The sequence below is a fragment of the Helianthus annuus genome, chromosome 13 (assembly GCF_002127325.2).
Source record: "Helianthus annuus cultivar XRQ/B chromosome 13, HanXRQr2.0-SUNRISE, whole genome shotgun sequence".
In the NCBI taxonomy this organism is placed as follows: Eukaryota; Viridiplantae; Streptophyta; class Magnoliopsida; order Asterales; family Asteraceae; genus Helianthus; species Helianthus annuus.
Window position 1 is genome coordinate 29,578,450 of NC_035445.2, and position 20,421 is coordinate 29,598,870.

The 20,421-nt window shown below is 39.3% G+C and overlaps 2 protein-coding genes across 2 annotated transcripts; both read left to right on the forward strand.

The window, feature by feature from the left end:
• The first annotated feature begins 323 nt into the window (after positions 1–323).
• Positions 324–1,496, forward strand: LOC110900636. The gene has a single exon (XM_022147518.1). It carries the CDS (start codon positions 324–326, stop codon positions 1,494–1,496), a length of 1,173 nt encoding a protein of 390 aa, XP_022003210.1.
• An 8,504-nt stretch (positions 1,497–10,000) lies between these two features.
• Positions 10,001–12,922, forward strand: LOC110897595 (basic transcription factor 3). Its single transcript, XM_022144363.2, has 6 exons — positions 10,001–10,162; positions 11,105–11,172; positions 11,304–11,452; positions 11,541–11,597; positions 11,676–11,714; positions 12,484–12,922. Exons 1-6 carry the CDS (start codon positions 10,004–10,006, stop codon positions 12,675–12,677), a joined length of 666 nt encoding a protein of 221 aa, XP_022000055.1. The 5' UTR covers positions 10,001–10,003; the 3' UTR covers positions 12,678–12,922.
• The last annotated feature ends 7,499 nt before the right edge of the window (positions 12,923–20,421 follow it).

Genomic DNA, 20,421 nt, shown 5'->3' on the forward strand with positions numbered 1-20,421 from the left:
CGATCTCTTGGTATGTTAAGTCCCAAGGTGTGTTGAATGCCGTTTATGCACAGCTTTGTGCACAAACTGCTCAACCAGTACCACAGACGCGTAGATCTGCAGCTCAGGTGCGAGCTCCATCTATACCTCAAGTGTTACATTATGATTCACCATCATACATGTCGGTCGACGATACAGATGTCTACTCTCAGTCTAGCACCAGATATGATTCTACTCATTCTGGATCTAGACGACGAGATCATCGTAAAGAACAGTACTCTTAGAAACGTCAATCGGTCCATTCATGTTTGGGCATGCGCTTCTCACAAAAGCGGGACACCCAAATGGATGAATACGATAGAATGTACAATGAGGACGAAAACACGAGCGTTTTCAATTGGCTTCAGAAAGATCATACCAGTTACAAGCCAAAAATCTGTGCGGTTTATAACCCAGAAGCGGAGCATGATTACAATCTGATTTACCGACCGGCGAAAGCTGCTGAGAATTCCACATTTATCAGGGAGATTGCACTGGCTCCCCTCGAGCGGGAAAAATTACCTTCAAATGTAGGAAAGTTCAATGGATTGTCAGATCCTGATGATCACCTGCGCGTATTCACCAGCGCGGGGCTAATCGGCGGATGGACACTACCTATGTGGTGTCACTTGTTTGTCCAAACCCTTACAGGCGCCGCACGCCTTTGGTTTGACAATCTACCAGTAGGGAAGTTAACATCCTGGGTTGATCTTAAGGAGAAATTTCTGGTTCATTTCAGTCAGCAGTGCCGATCTATTCGAGATTCCGCCGATGTCATGAACATCTGGCGGAGGGACGGCGAAAGTTTGGAGGATTTCATCACGCGATATAACAAGGAAGTGTTGGAGATTGGTGATGTGCATGAACACCTAATCCACGCACAATTTAAATATGCGGTGAGATGCGATGACATGATCATGGTGTTGTCGGGAACTGAAGGTTTGCCGAAGAGCTGGGAGAAGTTAATGGCAGCCGCCAAGGTTTATGCTCAGACTGAGCGCAATTTAAGCTCCAACAGACCACCACTGCCCCAGAACCGTCCTCAAGACATGAGCGAAAGCAGTGGTCGGAAGTTCAAGAAAAGCTGGAAAGATTCAACTTCAAGTGCATACTCTTCAGATGATGCCCGCGCAACAATCAACAAGATCACAGCTCAAAAGGAAGTCAAGCAAGAAAACCGCGAAAGACAATGGACGCCTCTCACCAAGACACCTGCGGAGGTGCTTAGCACCGAAAATTACCAGTTCAAAACACCCCCGCAGATGAAAAACAAGAGGGGACAAGATCCAAACCTCTACTGTGAGTATCACAAAGATAATGGTCACGCCACGGACAACTGTATCAGTCTGCGCACTGAAATAGAAAAACCACTCAAGAGCGGAGAGCTTACCCACCTAGTTCAGAACGTGCGCAAAGAAATCAAGCAGATCACCCGTGGAGACGAAGGGCTAAGCAACAAAAAAGCTAAGCAAACCTAAGGGTCCGGGCCAGTACATCGCACATGTAATCATAGTTTCCTTCATATTTGGCAGGTTCCTCAACTTGTCAACTTATGGCACAAGGACTACTTGCATGCGCATTAATTTAAGTTTCTTATTTATCCTAATAGCAACTTTGTACCACATGGCCTCTGCGCCTTATCTAAATCAATACAAAGTCTGTTACATTACATTTATGTTTTATTACAAATGCATGCAATTTCTTTTGGTAAGCACAAAAACACTATGGTAATCTAACACAAGTCTCATGAACGGTCAGCGGTCACAGGTACTGCGCAAGGTCCAGCCCTACGTTCACACATGAGCTTTATACCATCTTTATTTGTCTTACCTAAACAAAGCAATTGTACTCATGCAAATATTGTAACTAAAACATACCATATATATAAAATTACTTGTGCGGTAGCGCATTAACAAAGTTACTTGCGCAACAGCGCATTAACAAAATATTACAAAAATGGGATCCACATCCCAAACCTGTCCAACAAACAACTATCAAGTACAAGACAACCTATTCTAAGTCTTCATCATCGGAAGCATCCGCTTCATCTGGGAATATCTCTTTCAGTTGCACAACAAAGTCTTCAGACTGAAGCGCTGTGGTTACCAGATCCATCACTGGAAGGCGCAAGTAGTTATGTTCTGCTTTAGCAGCAGCATGGGTAGCACCAGTATCAACTCTGTGCGTGGCAGATCTACTGTTGTCCCATTCAACCCTTAGCGCATCAGTGACATGTTGGGTACATTTCGCGTACCCTTGTGTATATCCGTCATTACGCGCGGTCACCATCAAGTTGGCAACAGTCTGGTCTAAGTCAATGGAGTTCAAGATTGAATTCGCAACCTGCGCAGACAGAAATCCCAATAAGAAAATGCACAAACTTATCAGAAAAATTACAAGGGGTTGACATACTTACATTGATAATCCCATGATGTTTCAGCCATAGCATATCATTCGAGGTTCAACCAAGCTCTCTGCTGTCACCCGGACAGTCTCAGAACTTTCTAATTTCTCTCCAGTCTTGGCCAGACGGCGCACAGCTTCAGCTTTTTCAAATCTTTCAAGTTGCAAGTCTTTTTTGGCAGACTCAAGCTCCACGTTGGTTTGTTCCTGATCAGTTAATAAAGACATAAGTTCTTCTATCTCCTTATTTCTAAGGGCAAGGGTGGCGCAAGTTTGTACCTCTGTCTGTTTACTCCGTTCCCTATGTGACCGGGCTTCATCAAGAGCACTCCCAGCCTCTGCCTTCTCTTTCTTTAACTTTCAATCTCCGCCTTGAGATTATTCACATTGGTACGCAGAGCTCTCTTCTCGTTATTATCTTTTTCACAAATTTCTTTCCACCGCTTACGCGCCTCAGCAAGTTGAGCGACTTCAGCTTCAGCTTTCCTCTTCCACCCTGCAGCAGACCACTCTTCCGTCTTCTACTCACTTTCAAATTTGGCTTTATCAACCTCCAGTTTAGTTCTCAGCATGTCAACTTTCGCCTTCTCTTCAGCAACTTCCTTTTTGGACACTTCAAAAGCATCCCACTCCCTATGCATGTTGCGCCATTCGCGCACTATCCGATGAGTAGTGGAGTTGAACTGACAGTTTCTTCGAGGTATGAACGATAAGTATGATCATGAGAACGTTCCTCTTGGAATTTAACTTCAACAGATGGGAAAATACCCTACAACCAGTCACGGCATACTTGCCAACCTGAAAAGGTATCGCCTTGCTTCAGTTTCCACACAGGCGCATAAATTTCGGAAGCTCTCTTCTCTGAATAAGTCCGATAATAATAATCCCCAGGAGTTTCATCCAGGTGGATTGGAGAATCTTCCTCTTCATCATGAGCAATAAAACCCTGATCAGCATGAATGGGGTTGTCTTCAATGTCATCTCTGGGAGGAGCGGAAGTGGTAGCAGAGGAAGGAACGGTTATCACCGGAACCTCTTCTTCAATGATGGATTTTCCTCTTTCTGGCCCATGTGCCACAACCTCGGGAGACTTGGGCTTGGTAACACCAATGTCAGTCGTCTCCGCCTCCACAACTTTCTCCGCTTCCAACTCAACGTCAACATGCTTCTCCACTTCCATAGCCTTCTCCACCTCCGCTTCTATAGTTTTAGTACTCTTCAATTGTTCTCTAATGGATGCGCAGGGTGGTGATGGCGGAAGGTCATCATTAAAAACAGACGACTATTCCACATGAACAGATGAAACAGGCCTCTCTGCAAAGAAATTAACAAAGTTACTTTATAAAATGATAAAAGGCGGAAATTCAAAGAAGACATTCACCTGGAGAAAGTGAGGAAACAAAAGCATCAAGATTTCCTTTTTTACCAATCTTCTTTCGACCAATCTTCTTCACAGGCTGCGCCGCAGCCCCACCTTCCGGTTGTTTCCTCTTCACCGCCTTAGTCCTCAGCAAGGGCTCAGGACTTGATTCCAAGTCAATGGGATCATCAGGAGTTGGTACCGGAATGTATGCGGTGTCTCGAGGCTCTGGTTTTGGCTTCCTCACAGCTACAGGCGCAAGACCTTCGCAAGACCTTCTAACGTATCAGACACCACTATGTAATCACACTAAGGATCAGAAACAGAGCGCTTACCTTTCTTCTTCTCTTCCTTGAGAACGTCCGCCTTCAGTGTGTCAAACTTCTTAGGCGCAGCAGTGGTAGCCGGCGCACGTTTCTTCTTATTCGATTCCAGGCCTACGCCTAGATTCGTCAACTCACCAATTCAAGAGAAATATTGCAATATTACCCAAAGCGCAGCATCAGCAAAGAGTAATACTGTAATATTATCTAAAGGATGTAAAAGAGGAACATACCAACATCAGTAGAAGGCTGCACACTCAAATTAGCATCCCTTGGAAGCGCAAACTTCTTCACTATCTGGTGATACCAGGGCTGCTCATTAGCACCCTTTTAGACGGTTGTCATTTTTCCATGCTCTCTCTTGTACGCCACAACGTACAAAGCAACAACTGCAAAAGGAAAATTAACAACAAAACAATTTCGCATAATGAAATAAAAGATCTGATGACTTACTCTTGTCATCCTCTACATACACTGGCTTATCATGACGCTCTGCCTTCTAGTGCAGACTCATCCCAGCAGCAACTAAAGCTCTCTCAGGCAGCTCAATAGAAGGCACGTCCTTCATATCCTGGTACCATATCTCCGCCTCCGGAGTCTTAAGGGTCTCCACCTCAATATCTTCCGCACCTCGGAAAGTCATCTTCATCGGAATCACTCCGGCCTTGATGTAAAAAAACTTGGGTTTCCATTCATGGAAAGACTTTGGAGGAGAAAGCAGAATCTTTTTTACTGTTGGACGTTGAGAAAACGAATAGAAACCCTGTGAACAATGAAGTTGATAGAATACTCGAAAACGATCAACGGTGGGTTCGATATGCATCGATCTACAAAGAAATTCGAAATGTCGAATCCGAACCATCCCCATGGGATTTAACTGAGAAATGTGAAATTTATAGTAACCAAGAATGTCGAGGACGAATCTTGTTACTGGTAACCAGAAGTTACCATCGGTGAAATAATCCCAGAACAGGGTGATATAACCGGCCGGAGTTTGTGCCGTCGTCTGCCCCTCTTCTGGGTAAATCACACCCCAACTCTTGGGGAGCTTAAAATTTTTAACGAGACCGTCGAAAATCTCTCTCGACCTTTTCAACGGTGGTAAAGAAGCAGACATCTCCTCTGCAGAGTCGTCTGGATGATCTCCGGTAGGCATACAGGATATAAAGCACAATTGCAGTTTTCCTTTTAAAGAAAATAGAAGAAGACGAAAGGATACGAAGATAAGTAGTGAAAAAAGGAGGCCATTCAAAGGTTTATATAGGGATCGCCATTAATGCTCTCGAAAACTGTAATCCCCCTTTTTCAGGAAAACACGGTTAACAAAACAATAAGGGCGAGTGGGGAACAAAAAACAACTTCACGCGCGTGTACGAACCACGTTTGACGACACCCAATTAATGTTTGACGTTTGACAAGTGACAGCCTATCACCTAACCGTCATCAACACAGTACCTTTTACCAACTTCCTGCCATGATTCAAGTTTTTTCAAAATTTGAAATCATGAAAACCTCAGATTGAAGAAACAAGAAAATCTTCTGCAAGAAGATTCTTCATACCTTGCGCCGAACAACCTTGCTACTTCTCAAACAGCAAAAGCGCGCACTTCATTTTTATAGTCCAGTGCTCCACCTACTTGCCATTGGCGCATAGGAGCAACACTGGACTGGGGGGACTTGAAGGGGTATGGTCCCAAAAACCTTGCGCAGGCGCATAGGACCATACCATAATCTTATTCCAAGAGCATCATAAACAAAGACCCTGTGCGGCTGCGCAGTGGTTCTAAACAAGATTTGGGAAAGAACAGTCTTCGATGACCATGCGCCGAAGAAAAGAGACGAATATTCAACTAACACCCTTGCGCAGGCTCGCACAAGGGTACAGTTAGGCTTGAAGATAAAATCCTAAACATCTCCGCGCGCCTGAAATCAAGACTTGAACAAAGGAATCTTTTCTGTTACAACAGAATGGACATGTGGCAAAGGCACAACGGTTTACAGCTGTAGATCTTCTAGAAGGCCTTAAATGCTCATCGTGCATGGTTTCATTCGGCTGTAACCGAATGTGACGTGGCACGATCCTGAGCTCTCATCTAAATCATGATGATGGCAACAACTTGAAGAAAGATCTACACAAAATCACTTTCCACGTGGCATCTCCCCGGCCGTTGATCAAGCCCACGATCCTTGTGCATGAATGTGGAATTAACCATTAACGGAAAGAGAGATAACTGCCAACGGAAAAGTACCTCCCGTTACTATCCCCGTTACACATTTTCCCGCCAAATTTCTGTTATAAATAAGATGCTTCAGGTATGATCTCACAAGTTACCTTCACTTACTCTCACTCTTACTACTTCATCTTTTTCCTTTGAGATCACTGTACTTATTCTCACGCCGAAGGGTGGTCACTGAGAGAACCCGCATTCTCCCCGTGGCGAGTCTAACGGCTTTCTGTTTTGCAGTGTTTTCCGGTGAAGTAGTCCCCAATCAGCGGATCGACGAGGAGATTAACCCTTTTTATGCAGAGACAAAACCCCAGATCTGATTGATTCCGGTCAATTTAGATCAATTTAGATGATTCTTGGAATGAATTTATGGCACGGTCTTACGCACTTGCGCAAGGTTTTTGGGACCATACCCCTTCATCTTCCTTCGTCATGTTCGGGTTTCCTATTCTACCCGCCACCAGACTTTCATATGATTCCAGAATTGATGCTAAAAAGATCATCTGTTGCTTGGCAGAGTCAACATTCATACTCTGAGAATTTTTCAGATTCAGGGCGATGTTGCATTAAATCACTTCGGGATTTGAATTGTTTGATGCTGAAGAGGAATGATAACCAGGATCATAACTTGAAGAACTGTCTTTTGGTGAATCTTTTGAGATTTCAACACTATAAGCAGTATCAATCTTTGAAGATTGATTGTTTGATAACATGTTTCCTTTGTAATAAAGATTCACATTTTGCTGATAGCTTGAACTGCTCATTTTATTCTGTTTTTGAAGCTCCAACTCATGTCCCTCAAGCTTTTCAATCAACGTGTCCAAGGTGATTTCATCAAACTTTGCATCGTTTTTCAGTATCATGACAAATGTTTGCCAATCATCTACACGCAGTAACGCTTTAATAAGTTTGTCGATGATTTCATCTCTGTCCTTTTTATACCGAATCTTTCTAGTTCAATTTTCAGATGACAGAAACGTTCTATCATCTGTCGGACATTCTCTCCCTTCAAACAGTTGAATAAATCGAACTCTTTCTTAAGCAAATATATTTTGCTTTTCTTGATTTCCTTTCCACCTTCAACTTTTACTCTTAGTGCTTCCCAAATGGATTTTGACGATTCATTAGGTTGGAGCAACGAAAAGATATCATCCCTAATTGACTGTTGTATCAATGCAATCATTCTTTGTTCATTAGAGAATACTTGTTTATCTTCCTTTTCTAGGTTTTCAAGTGGAATTTCTCTTGTTTATCATTTAAAGGTCTTTTATATCCGAATTCCAACAAGAACCATCATTCATGAGCATACTCTTTCACCCAATTAATAAATATGTCCTTCCACCAGTTATAATCTTCTATATTCATAAGTTTCGGTGGCTTTTGATTAGTTCCGTACACACTATCATATTTCAAACTTTCCGAAATAACATCCGAGATGCTCTTTGTTGTGTGTGTCATTTTGGATGTGAAAGCGCTGTAGAACTCGTTATAAAACTCCTCTTCCATGATTTTGTAGCACTTGTGAATCACCTGCAAACAAACAAACGTATCAAACAACTTTGAAAATTGAACAAACTTTGAATTCTAGATTCCCGCGGATGAGCAATTTTGTTGATTCGCGTGGATGGGGATCCTTGGTCCGTACGAATTTACAACAACAATAAACCTGATTTTGACTAGGTCCGTGCGGATCAACTAGGTGTAGATCCGTGTGTATGACTTAACAAAATATGCTCAATATCAACCTAGATTCGTGCGAATCAAGCTTTCCAGGTCCGTGAATACTTAATCAGCGAATACATGTTTTCAAGTTTGATGATTTTTCAAAATTTTCAATGATTTAACTTGAATTAAGATCTGAAACTTTGAAGGATTGTTTAAAACTGATTTTCGTACAATATGTTCAAAAATCAACCAAATTCAACCGTGAATTCGACGTGAATCTCAGTTTTGAACTTGAAAAAGAATGAGTAGAAGAAGAATGTGTAGAATGTGATGAAATCAGCTCTGATTTGGATGAATTCAGCTTGAATCTTGTATCTTCAGTCCTTGCAATCAATCTCCTGCTCTGATACCACTTGAACGTGCGTGTTAGGATCGATTCCGATACATCGTTGACTACGTAGATCTCGTATCTTGTGCGGAATCCAAGTACGGGAGTGGATCAGACAAGAACAAGCTAATTATAATTTGTTTTCTATTGATGATATGAAAATATACAACCACGAAAACAGTTGGACAGAGTTTCGTTACTCTAACATCCAAAGATACAAATGAACAAGACCTTACAACCTATTTATAGGACATGTTGATCTGCGCAAACACTAGATGCGGATGGACAAAGTATTCACGGGTCAACTTCTTGGTGCGGACCTAGGTGCGTGCGGATAGACTTGGCCTTGTGCGGATCTGCATGCGCATCCGCGCGGACCTACAAGAGAAACCCTAATATTGCGCGCCTTCATTCGTGCGGATCCATTTGTGTTGATCCGTGCGGATCAACATCAACACACATGAACATTATGTTTAAGATGTTAGCACCTTGTCTTGATCATTTGTTAGCTACAGTACGTGATTGACGGAAGCGATAGACATATGCACTCACAAGTTTAAACTCACTTAGAAGTGGCTGAGACAAGCTCCAAAGGATTTGCTCGAAGTCAGCTTGAGAGAGAATTTCAGGAGTTGAAGGTTTGAAATGAAGGGAATGAGCTGATATTTATAGACTGAGGGACTAATTTGGGGCGAGTGCGAGTTGGGACGGATGCGACATTTTGGGACGAGAGGGCTGTCCTCTTGTGCGAGAGGGCCAGGCCCTTAAACTTGAATTTTCAATATTGGGTGTTTTGTTAGTTTTAAGCGTTTTAAACGTATAAATGCAATGTATAAACGTTGTGCATAAATTAAAATGAATGTATAAATGAATTTTGCATGTATAACAAGTATGAATTTGCATATAATTTATATCAAGTATGCATGTATTATGAACGTTTAACAAGTGTTTACGAATAATGAATAACACAAGTGTATAAAAGATCGGATTTTCATTATGATTCAAGTCTCGGATTACAACGTTTGAAATTAACTACGATTACAAAAGAATACAAGTTTTCATAAATGGAAAGTACAAACAAACTTGCTAAATAAGGAAAGTTACAAAAGCGAGGCGTTACATATTATTCGTGTCAAAGATTTTTAACTCTAACATGCACACATATAAATTTGGGTTAACCCGAACATGACCAGTTTAACCCGTTTTATTTAAATGAGTCATACATATTGACTAGTTCTAAGCAGGTTGTTGCATTGTAAGTGGGTTATCGATAACATGTTTAATAGTAATACAAGTGTAACAAGTAAATAATATGGTATGTCCAAACTAACGTATATTATAACAAATCATATAAATGGAAAACGGAAAAAACAAAAACAAAAAAACAAAAACAAAAAAACAAAAATTCTTCTCTTTCAAAATGGTTAAAGAGTTAATTACTTTTTTCGTCCATGTGGTTTGTCAAAAATCACTATTTCAGTCCATCAGTTTAAAAATTGCGATTTTAGTCCTTGTGGTTTCACTTTCGTAACCATTTCAGTATACATCGTAACCATTTCAGTCTCTATACTTAACAGAATAATGGATTGAAATGGTTACCAAAGTAAAACCATAAGGAATGAAATGGTTAGGAAGTCAAACCATATGGACTAAAGTTGCGAAAACAAGCCGTCATAATATAGGGTTTCATCCACTATATAACCCATCTCCGTTTACTCACCTTCCACCACCGTCCTCCAGCCACCGCTCGCCGCTCATTCCTCCGATCGACGCCAAGGTATATTGATTTCATCTATACGCTGTTGTCGTTACATTATTCATTTATATAATATTTCAGTATACAATTGATTCTGTTTTCGTAGTTTAATCTGGTAACAGTGATTTGATATTATAGATTGATTTGATGTTTGTTTGTGTATAAGTATGTGATTCGTGAATAAGCAGAAGTTTTGTTGCATTTGTTATAATTTGTTAATGATCTGGATTTGTTGTATGGTTAAACTTATTTGATTTTGTTTTGTTTTGTGTGGGTTGATTGTTGCTTTAATTTTGAAAATGTGTCGAGATTTTTGAAGTTTATGTTTATTATATGTATGTGTAAAACCCTAAAGTTGAGTTTTATTTACAAAAGGCGAGGGGTGCCCTGAAACGGCACTTGAGGCGCGAAAAGCGCACCAAAAATCGGCTTTGAGGGGGATTTTTGTTTGGGGAAGTTCTGTGCATCAGGATGTTGTGTGTATAGCTTTTTTACTTTGTACGTATAGGTGTTAAGCCATGTATAGTGCCATGGTTGTAAAACTCGCTAGGTGCTGGTAGGGCGGTGGGATATTGTATAGCGATGAATCGGGATTAATAGAGATTAATTGGTTTGGACTTTTATATATAATTTCTTAAACTTATATACACACACACAAATTTTCAAACTTATTAATTATTTTCAAATACTTCAAAGAGTCTGACCATTTTCACCGATTTTGACCGAAATTTGACTGCCTTTGACCAAAATTTGACTGATTTTGACTTCCTACTGATTTTGGGTTCAACTAGTTGAAATTTCCTGATTTCGGATTCGCAGCATCCAATATGACCGTTATTTTTATGCACTTGAATTTGGATTGTGGAGTGAATAACCTCTTTTTCAGTTTTATTGCGAAAATCCCTTCCCATACCACCATACTGATGCTATTTCCTGCACATCTTTTTGTTGTACTCATGACAGATGAACGTAGAAAAGCTAAAGAAGATGGCTGGTGCTGTTCGCACCGGTGGGAAGGGTAGCGTTAGAAGGTTTTTTTATATATTATATACTCGTGCTCTTTATAAATGGCTCTATATTGTTTTTATATATCGTCTATTATAGTTTAAAAATGCGTGTAGCATTGTTACGGTCTGATTGATGGTTTGATTGGGGCATACAGAAAGAAGAAAGCGGTTCATAAAACAAACACAACAGACGACAAAAGGCTGCAAGCCACTTTAAAAAGAATAGGAGTAAATTCAATACCATCGATTGAGGAAGTTAACATCTTTAAAGATGATATTGTTATTCATTTCTTGAACCCTAAAGGTACTGATTTTCACATTTTTTAAACATAATCTGTTTTGTTTTTATTTCTTGTTTGTTTAACGTACTATCAATTGTTTTTTAATTTCAGTTCAAGCTGCTGTTGCAGCCAATACTTGGGTCGTTAGCGGCTCTCCTCAAACAAAAAGTACATTCATTTTTGTCCAACTATTTGTTTATTAAGTTCAGTCTATATCTAATCCATGACTTTTTTGTGGTTGTTTAGAATTGGAAGATTTTTTCCCGGGCATTTTGGATCAGTTGGGTATGTGTAAACTTTATTTATCATTTTCTTGTTCTAAAAAGGCGCGTTTAGGGGCTTGAGGCTGTGCCTCATGCATATCTTGGTGAAAACTGGTCAACGTTACGTTGTATGTAGGAGGCTGAAATGTAAAAACAACCAAAGGGTTGAATAATTTATGAATGGTTTACTTGTTAAAAAGGTTAATTTGGTTGTACATAGAACAATGCCTTGCTTACGTGAAGCTCTCGCCTCAGCTTTTGGGACATGAATGTCTCAGAGCTAGGGGTGCATACGAGCCGAGCCGAGCCCGAGCTCGAGCTCGTTTAACTTATGAAAGCTCGAGCTTTGCTTGACTCAAGCTTTGTTTTTAGATCTCGAGTTTGGACTTGTTTTTCAAGCTCGATTTCGGCTCGTTTTTTATATACTAATTAGTTATATTTGTTATTTTATGTATAATTTAGTTATTCTTTCATAATGTAATAAATAATAGTTATTACTATTTAAATATATACTTAATATATTAATTAAAAATTTTATAAACAATGGGCTCGTTTACGCTCGTGAGCCAGCTCAAGCTCGATTACTAAACGAGCGTGTTTAAGATCGGCTCGTTTCGAGGTTTTTTTTTTCGAGCCGAGCTCGAGTAGCTTGCAAGGAGCTCAACTTGTTTGCACCCCCTACTTGGAGCGTTTTGCGTTTTTTTAAAACCAAGATTTTTTTACAGTTTATGTGTTCCAGTTTAAATATAAATATGTGGATTCATGATTTGTGGTTTAATGATATTGTATAGGCCCCGATGCTTTGAAAATGTTAGCAGAGCAGTTCCAGAAGCAGAGACAAGGTGAAGGTGCGGGTGCAGGAGAAGGTGAAGCTACTAATGCTGCCGCTGCTATGACCACAATACATGAAGATGATGATGAAGTCCCTGAACTTGTGGCAGGTGAAACCTTTGAAGCTGCTGCTGAGGAAGGACAGAAATCCTAGGATTTTTACGAGGTTACTTGCGTTTTTATTTTTACATAGAATTTATAGATTCGCCATGCGATCATCAGGTTGCTGTTGAAACGTTTATTATGGGGGTCGTGGTTCATTTTATGAACTTATTTTCGCACTAGCGATAAAAAAAGAACAAAAGGGTGCCCATTGGGGTATTGACAATGTGACGAAACCGACAGGTCTGGATTATATCGACTCAGAAGCAAAAGAAATTTTGAAAATTTTGAAACATTCATGATGGATTTTGGAGCAACATAAATCTACAAAATAGAATTTTAGTAAAACATAAATGTAGCTGTAAATTCATTATTATGTTGATCATCTATACAATTTACTTTAGGTACAACAACCATACCCAGTAAATCTTGCCAATAGCAAAGCTAATGGCAGGTCTGGGGAGGGTGGGATGTAGGCAAACCTTTCCCCTATCGTTGAGGATAGAGAGACTGCTTCTAAAGAGGACCCCCAGCTATGTAACAACAAGCACTAAAAGAGTTCCAGAGAACTACCGAGACAAAAGAAGTGGTGAAAGCAAAAACAGTAGAGTGACGACAAATATAACATCATAGAAAAACATACACATATCCATATACATAACGCAAGACAATCATCCTCCAAGACCATCTAATGTGTAAGTAAATCTGTAGCCCCTATGACGACGCCCAACCACATCTTACCTAACTCTTAAAACTCCTTAACTTTAATCTTCCGTCTCTATGAACTCCTATCTTGGACCATGTCCTCGGAGATGTGTATTTCTATCAAATCCTGCCTAATTCGCTCATCCCACATCAATTTGGGTCTACCTCTACCCCTCCTTCCATCTGCTGTGAGGGTTTCCACTACTCTAACTGACGCCGTTGCTTGCCTCCTCTTCACATGCCCAAACCATCTCAATCTTCCCTCCTTAATCTTATCTGATAGACACCCCTAACCTTTCACCAAAAACTTCATTTCTTATTCGGTCTAACCTTGTGTGACCACACATCCACCTTAGCATCTTCATTTCTGCTACTTCCATCTTGCGTGCTTGTGATTTCTTAATGGACCAGCAATCTGTCCCATATAGCATGGCAGGTCTCACTACAATCCAATAGAATTTCCCTTTTAATTTAGTTGGGAACCTCGAGTCACACAATATCCCAGTGGCTGCTCTCCACCTACATCAGCCAGCCTGAATGCGATGAGCTACATCACTATCTAACTCCCTGTCTCTTTGTACAAACGATCCTAGATACTTGAACTTAGTTGCTTTCGGAACAACTTGACCTTCAATGGTGATTTGAGTGTCTTCGAAACCCCCGCATCACTGAAATCACAGTAAAGGTACTCAATCTTCGACCGATTGATCCTTAAACCCTTGTCTTCTAAAGCTACTCGCCATTCTTCTAACTTCTTGTTCAACCTCTGTTTAGTCTCTGCAACTAAAACAATATCATCTGCAAAAAGCATGCACCACTGTACTGTCTCCTGAATCGACTTAGACAACTCATCCATAACAATCGTAAAAAGAAATGGGCTTAACGCCGACCCTTGGTGGAGTCCTATCTCTATAGGGAAGGAATCAGTATCCCTTACAGGCGCATGAACACTAGTTTAAGTTCTATCATACATATCCTTAACTGTGTCTATATACTTCCCAGGAACCCCTTTACCCTCCAAAGTATCCCAAATCAGTCTACGTGGTACACTGTCGTATGCCTTTTCAAGGTCAATGAAGACCATATGTAGATCTCGCTTTTTCCCTCTATATTTTTCCATCAGTCTCCTTAGAATGTGAATAGCTTTCCTAGTTGATCGCCCTGGCATGAAACCAAATCGGTTTACCGTAACCTGAGTTTCTTTCCTAATTCTAGTCTCAACCACCCTCTCCCAGAATTTCATCGTATGATTTAGTAGCTTAATACCTCTATAATTCCCACAACACTGGGCATCTTTTTTGTTCTTATAAAGAGGCACTACGACACTACTCCACTGATCTGGCATTTTCTCATATTTGAAAATGATATTGAACAAAGTAGTTAGCCATTGAACCCCTTCATCTCCCAAACACCTCCACACTTCAATCGGTATGTTGTTTGGACCAACTGCCTTAGCCTTTCCCATCTTCCTAAGTGTTGTCCTCACCTCTCCATGTGTGATACTCCGACGGTAGCAGTTATTTTGTTCCCGCCTTTGAGTGGTGTTGTCGTCGTTTTGTTGTTGGTCTGATATGCCATTGTTGAAAAGATTGTAGAAGTAAGTTCACCACCTCAACTTAATGTCATGTTCGTTGACTAAAACACGCCCATCATCTCCCTTAATAAACTTCACTACTCCTATATCCTTTCTCCTACGCTCCCTAGCTTTGGCAATCTTGAACATAGCATGTTCCCCCTCTTTTGTTTCTAGGCGTTCATACATCTGCTTATAGGCTGTGTTCTTTGCCTCCGTCTAAGCCTCCCTTTTGGCTTCTTTATATTTTTCCTTCAGTCTCACTCGCTCCTCATCATTTGCGCACCTAAGAAGATCTCTAAAGTTTTCATGCTTACCCCTAATTCTGGTCTGCACCTCCTCACTCCACCACCAGGTGTCCTTAGGCCCACTTGACTTTCCCGTTGCAACCCCTAAAGTTCCATTGGCCACATGAATAATGGTAGTCGCCATATCCTCCCACATCTGATTGGCGTCCCCACTTAATTGAGCCATTTTCATAGAGATAACCTTCTCTTTGAACTCTGTCACCTTGTCGCCCTTCAAGTTTCCCCATCAAATCCTAGGTGGAATACTCCTCACTCCTCTAACCAACTTTTCTCTTACGAGTATATCTCCCACCAACAGATGGTGTTGAGTCACTTTATATAAGTGTCTTAAATTGTCTTATCATGCATTGGTTTTGCTATTTTATAATGTTAAAGGTACTTTAACCACATTTTTTTAAACTTTTGTTTTATTTCGCAACTTTTCAAAAGAAATTATTTACTTCCAACTTTTATTGACTTACTATTTCACCTATTCATTTTTTATAATGTTTCTATTTCTATATATTTACAGGTAAAATTTTGTTTGATGAAAGATATTAACAAAAATTTGATTATATATTTATTTGTCATAAAAGAAATTCTTAAAGGTTGCCATGATAATTTAAGACTACACGGTGTGGGCGTGGAAATCTGGCGTGAAAGTCAGTCCACGTCAAGCTAATCACCCCGTGTCCAGCGTTTAGCACAACGTTGTGTGGAGGGTGAGAGGATTTCCACCGGCATGGAGGGTAAAGTTGGAGACGACGTTGCCGTGTGTTGTTGATTGGTTCAAACTAGCTGTTTGACTCTTTAAAAAAAACCTATATATATTCACCTCTTTCAACTCCATTATTATTATTTAAAAAAACACACAACAAATCCATCAATTTCTCTCTACATAATTATATGTTCACTACCATTTAAACATAATTTTAAAAAAAATGGAAGGCTCAAGTTCGTCATCTTCATTGTCGTCGTCTAAGCTTAAGAACTATCTTTTATTCTCGTCAGATGACGAGAGTTCGACTCTCATAATTGCAGTAGTTCAGAAAGTTGTTGAAGCTATAATGGATGATGAAGGGTGCTCCTCAGAACCCAAGAGGAGGAAATACGTAGTACGCAACCGAATCACCGTACATGATTTATTGGTAAGTGATTATTTTTCACCCAACCCGACGTATGATGATAGTACTTTTAGGTGTCATTTTTTTCGTATAAGCCGTGATTTGTTTCTTAGAATATCACATGATGTATCAAGTAAATATGAATATTTTCGACAAAGAAAGGATGCACTTGGTTATCTAGGATTTAGCACGTTGCAAAAAGTCACGGCCGCACTTAGACAATTGGCTTATGGGACAACTTTCCACATTATGGATGAATATATAAAAATGTCGGAACATACCACGAGGGAAAACCTCTATTATTTTTGTAAGTATGTCGTTGAACAATATTCGAGAAAACCTATATTTGGTGACATACAACTTTTGAAGACTCATGAAGAGCGACATGGTTCCCTGGGATGATTGGTAGTTTATATTGTATGAAATGGGAATGGAAAATTGTCCAACTGCGTGGTGCAGACAACACACCCGTGGATATCATATAAAACCGGCTATGATACTTGAAGCGGTTGCATCTCAAATCTTTAGATTTGGCATGCATTCTTTGATATGTCTGCTGCAAATAACGATTTAAATATTCTTAATCAGTCCTCCATATTCAACGATTATATAAACAGTGTTGGACTTAAGGGTTCTCTCTTTTTTTTTTTTTTTTTTTTTTGTAAACGGTGCGAAGTACAAATACGGTTATTATCTGACGGATGGTATTTTCCCGGATTATGTCGTGTTTCTAAAATCATTTACACGTGTAACAACGTTAGACGAAAAAAGAACTAAGTTTAATGGTGCTCAAATGGCGGCAAGAAAATACATCGAACGAGTGTTTGGTGTTTTGCAGAAAAGATGACACATTTTGAGGATGCCATGTAGGATTATGGACAAACCTAGAATTCGAAATGTGATGTACGCGTGCGTTATTTTACATAACATGATTTTGGAGGATTAGGGACGCGCAATTTGCGAGAACTATGAGGATGAGAGTCAACCAAATACTGTAACAATAAGTGATAAAGTGAGAGAAACGAACTCAAATGGAATTTATGACAATATCGCACATCACAATCTTCTAGTCGATTTGGTTGAACACATTTAGAGCGTTCCACGAAACGACCCGGAGGAAGACGAAGATGATAATTAATGGTTTATGTAATTTTTTTAGGTTTAAGTTATTTTAATTTTAAATTTATGTAAATTTATTTTAACTTTATGTAATTTTTAATTTATGTTATTTATGCAATTTATATTAACGTCTTTTATTTAAATTTAACAGTTTTTATATAATTTTTAAATATAAAATATAATAAAAAGTGTGTGCCAGGTGTCGAATAATGCCACTCTTTCACGCCCCGTCTCACTCCTCCCTTTTTTGCACCACACCACTTTTCTGACGCATATTGACATGGTTGTCACATGTCGCATAACGCCCCCTTTTCATACCCTTCCACTCCTAATGGTCTTAGGTAAATAGTTCTTGCGGTATACCTCTTGAAGCATTGGTGATGATGTATAGGTTTGAATGCCATTTCCTAACTACTAGAGTGATAGCAACATTGACAACGATAGAATCACTTATTTTATTTCATTATGGGAAGGTCTTGAGTCTACAATATCAATATGAAGGCGTTTAGAAGAAGATACATCCAAAGGGGTAGATTGGTTAGAGTTTTGAGTTGTTGTCAAAGGCTATATTTTCTGGTGGTACCTAGGAGTTGGATAAGATTTTGCTTTTCTAAATGGTGAGAGTTCAAGTCCCGTTGTTTTCAAAAGAATGATGAAATTTAGAAGTATAGTGAAAAGGTGTGTGAGTTGACACTCCAAAAAAAAAAAACTAGTTATAAGTTGAATCCTACTAAGGCTTAAGTTCCTCAAGGAACGAGCCCCTACACAGATATTACAAGTATAACATCCAAACATGTCGCAGGTTCGGGTGCAAATGGTTCCCGTTGTCAATTGGTCTCTATGAATGGAGAAAGGTAGGTTTACTATCAATCAGCGTCTATCTTCATGTGAGCGTAAGGGTGAAGGAGTGGTTACCTATTTCAAATAGGTAAACTCCTAATTCACCCAATCACACATTGCCATGTCAATTCACCTAAATAAGTTATCTAATTCCCAAAAACTTTGGCGGTGGTTTACCTAATGTGGTTTAGTTAAACTATATAAAAAAAGGAAAAAATGTGTGATTAGTTGAGAAGTAATGGACCCCACCACACACCCATCCCCCCCCCCTCTCACCGAATTGGTGAAGGTTCACCGCATTGCTTAAGCTTGTTCGGTAAACTGGTTGATGGCGGTGGTTTACCGCTTCGGTAAAGGTGTTTACCGAGTGAGTTTGCCTACCGCACCGTTCACCCTAAGTGCGTCAATATTAATGTGCACCATATTTATACATAATATTGCACAACACATATAAGCAATTACGCCTAATGTTACGTGATGTATATAAAAGAATGGACTATAGTTAAGTACGCAGTATATATACTTAATAACGAATCTATGTAAATTATTATGCACTGTTGTATATACAATTGGCCCAATTATGTATATAAATTACGAACAGTTGTACACACAATATATCAATGTTTAGTTTTTGTTTTTAGCGACTAGACGCTCCTTATGTGTTGCAGCGGGATACTGATTGGGATACTGATTATGAAACTCTTTGGTCAAAGCATTAAATCTTCCACTAATTATCAATATATATATATATATATATATATATATATATATATATAGGATGAGGTTCACGAGTGAACAACATCCTTGGTTGTGAATTGTGTGAACCAATCTCATCCGTTCATTTGATTAGATGATGAAAAGGTTAAGATCGTAGTTATACTTTTAATCTTTTATCTTAATTATATTTCTTTAATGATTTTCAGTTACCATATCCTTAATTTTCGGAATTTTTTAAGAGTTTTTTTACAGTCATTGATCAATACAGTATTTTCTTAATTTTGTTATCATCCTCTTTTTTTTTTTTTTTTTTTTTGCTAACTTACCAAGATCAATTAGTAGATCTCTATAGATTATTTCAAAGATTATATCATATCTTCATCAGTATATTAGAGGTTCTTCTTCTGTATCATCCTATTTTTTTAATCCAATTACGAAGATCATTATGGGAGACGATAATATTGTAATTCTACATTTTTTTTTAAATTCGTTTCTAATATGATCGTCAGTTACATGTCCTATTTCTTGTTGGAACAGTTTTCATTCCGAACGATTGCGTAACGACACGTGTGACGTGCGGAAACCGTACACGTGCGTGGACCGAACACAAGATCGTACAATTTAACGTGATTCTTATTGATCAATATGACGATTACAAAGCATCGGGAATCACGTACGAAGACTTTCTTTCTCTAGACTTTCTCTCTCTAAGCACCAAGCTCCAAGTCTTCTAATGGCCAAAAGTCCTAAATCTAATCCCTAAGGCATCTATTTATAGGCACAAGGCATAAGGAAGGTTTCCTTATTTACAAGATTGCCACCTTGCCCTTTAACTACATCATGTAACATAAAGTCTAGATCTCTTCTATTTCTGCTACGATTTTTGATTGACGGAGGCGATAGACATACTGCACTAACAGACTCCCTCTTGGATATTGACGCAGTCAATCTCGTAGCGTCTTGTCTTATCTCTCTCTCTTTGAGTCTTCTTGAAGGTTTGATATCATCAGCAATCATAGACTCCCTCTTTCTCTATACCCTTTTCTGCTATCTTCGGAATAGAGACTACCAGGGACGTCTTTGGTGTTCTTTTCCTTTTCCCCTTTTCTTTCTCAACCCACCATCGGGTATTCTTTTCCTTTAGCTCACTCATCTTCTCATTCTCATTATCAGAATCACTGTTCTCATGTCTCCATTTGTCATTTTCAGGAGCAACATACGCTGGGTTGCTGATTTTACATATCATTTGTTTCGTTCTTTCATCATCTTCTTTGGTAATTCTAGCAATGGCTTCAGTTATGTTTCTCACATCCATAATGTCACTTTTATTCTTTGGAAGATCCTTGAACTTATCATTGATCAACATCATGATGAATCTTGGATACATGATATACCTGTCACCTTTAGCCTGGCAGTTCTCTTTCACATACT

Coding starts and splice junctions, on each gene's coding strand:
- LOC110900636 (XM_022147518.1), top strand. CDS start 324: ATGGATGAATACGATAGAATGTACAATGAGGACGAAAACACGAGCGTT.
- LOC110897595 (XM_022144363.2), top strand. CDS start 10,004: ATGAAATGGTTAGGAAGTCAAACCATATGGACTAAAGTTGCGAAAACA. Junction 10,163..11,104: donor TTCCTCCGATCGACGCCAAG/GTATATTGATTT, acceptor TACTCATGACAG/ATGAACGTAGAAAAGCTAAA. Junction 11,173..11,303: donor GGGAAGGGTAGCGTTAGAAG/GTTTTTTTATAT, acceptor TGGGGCATACAG/AAAGAAGAAAGCGGTTCATA.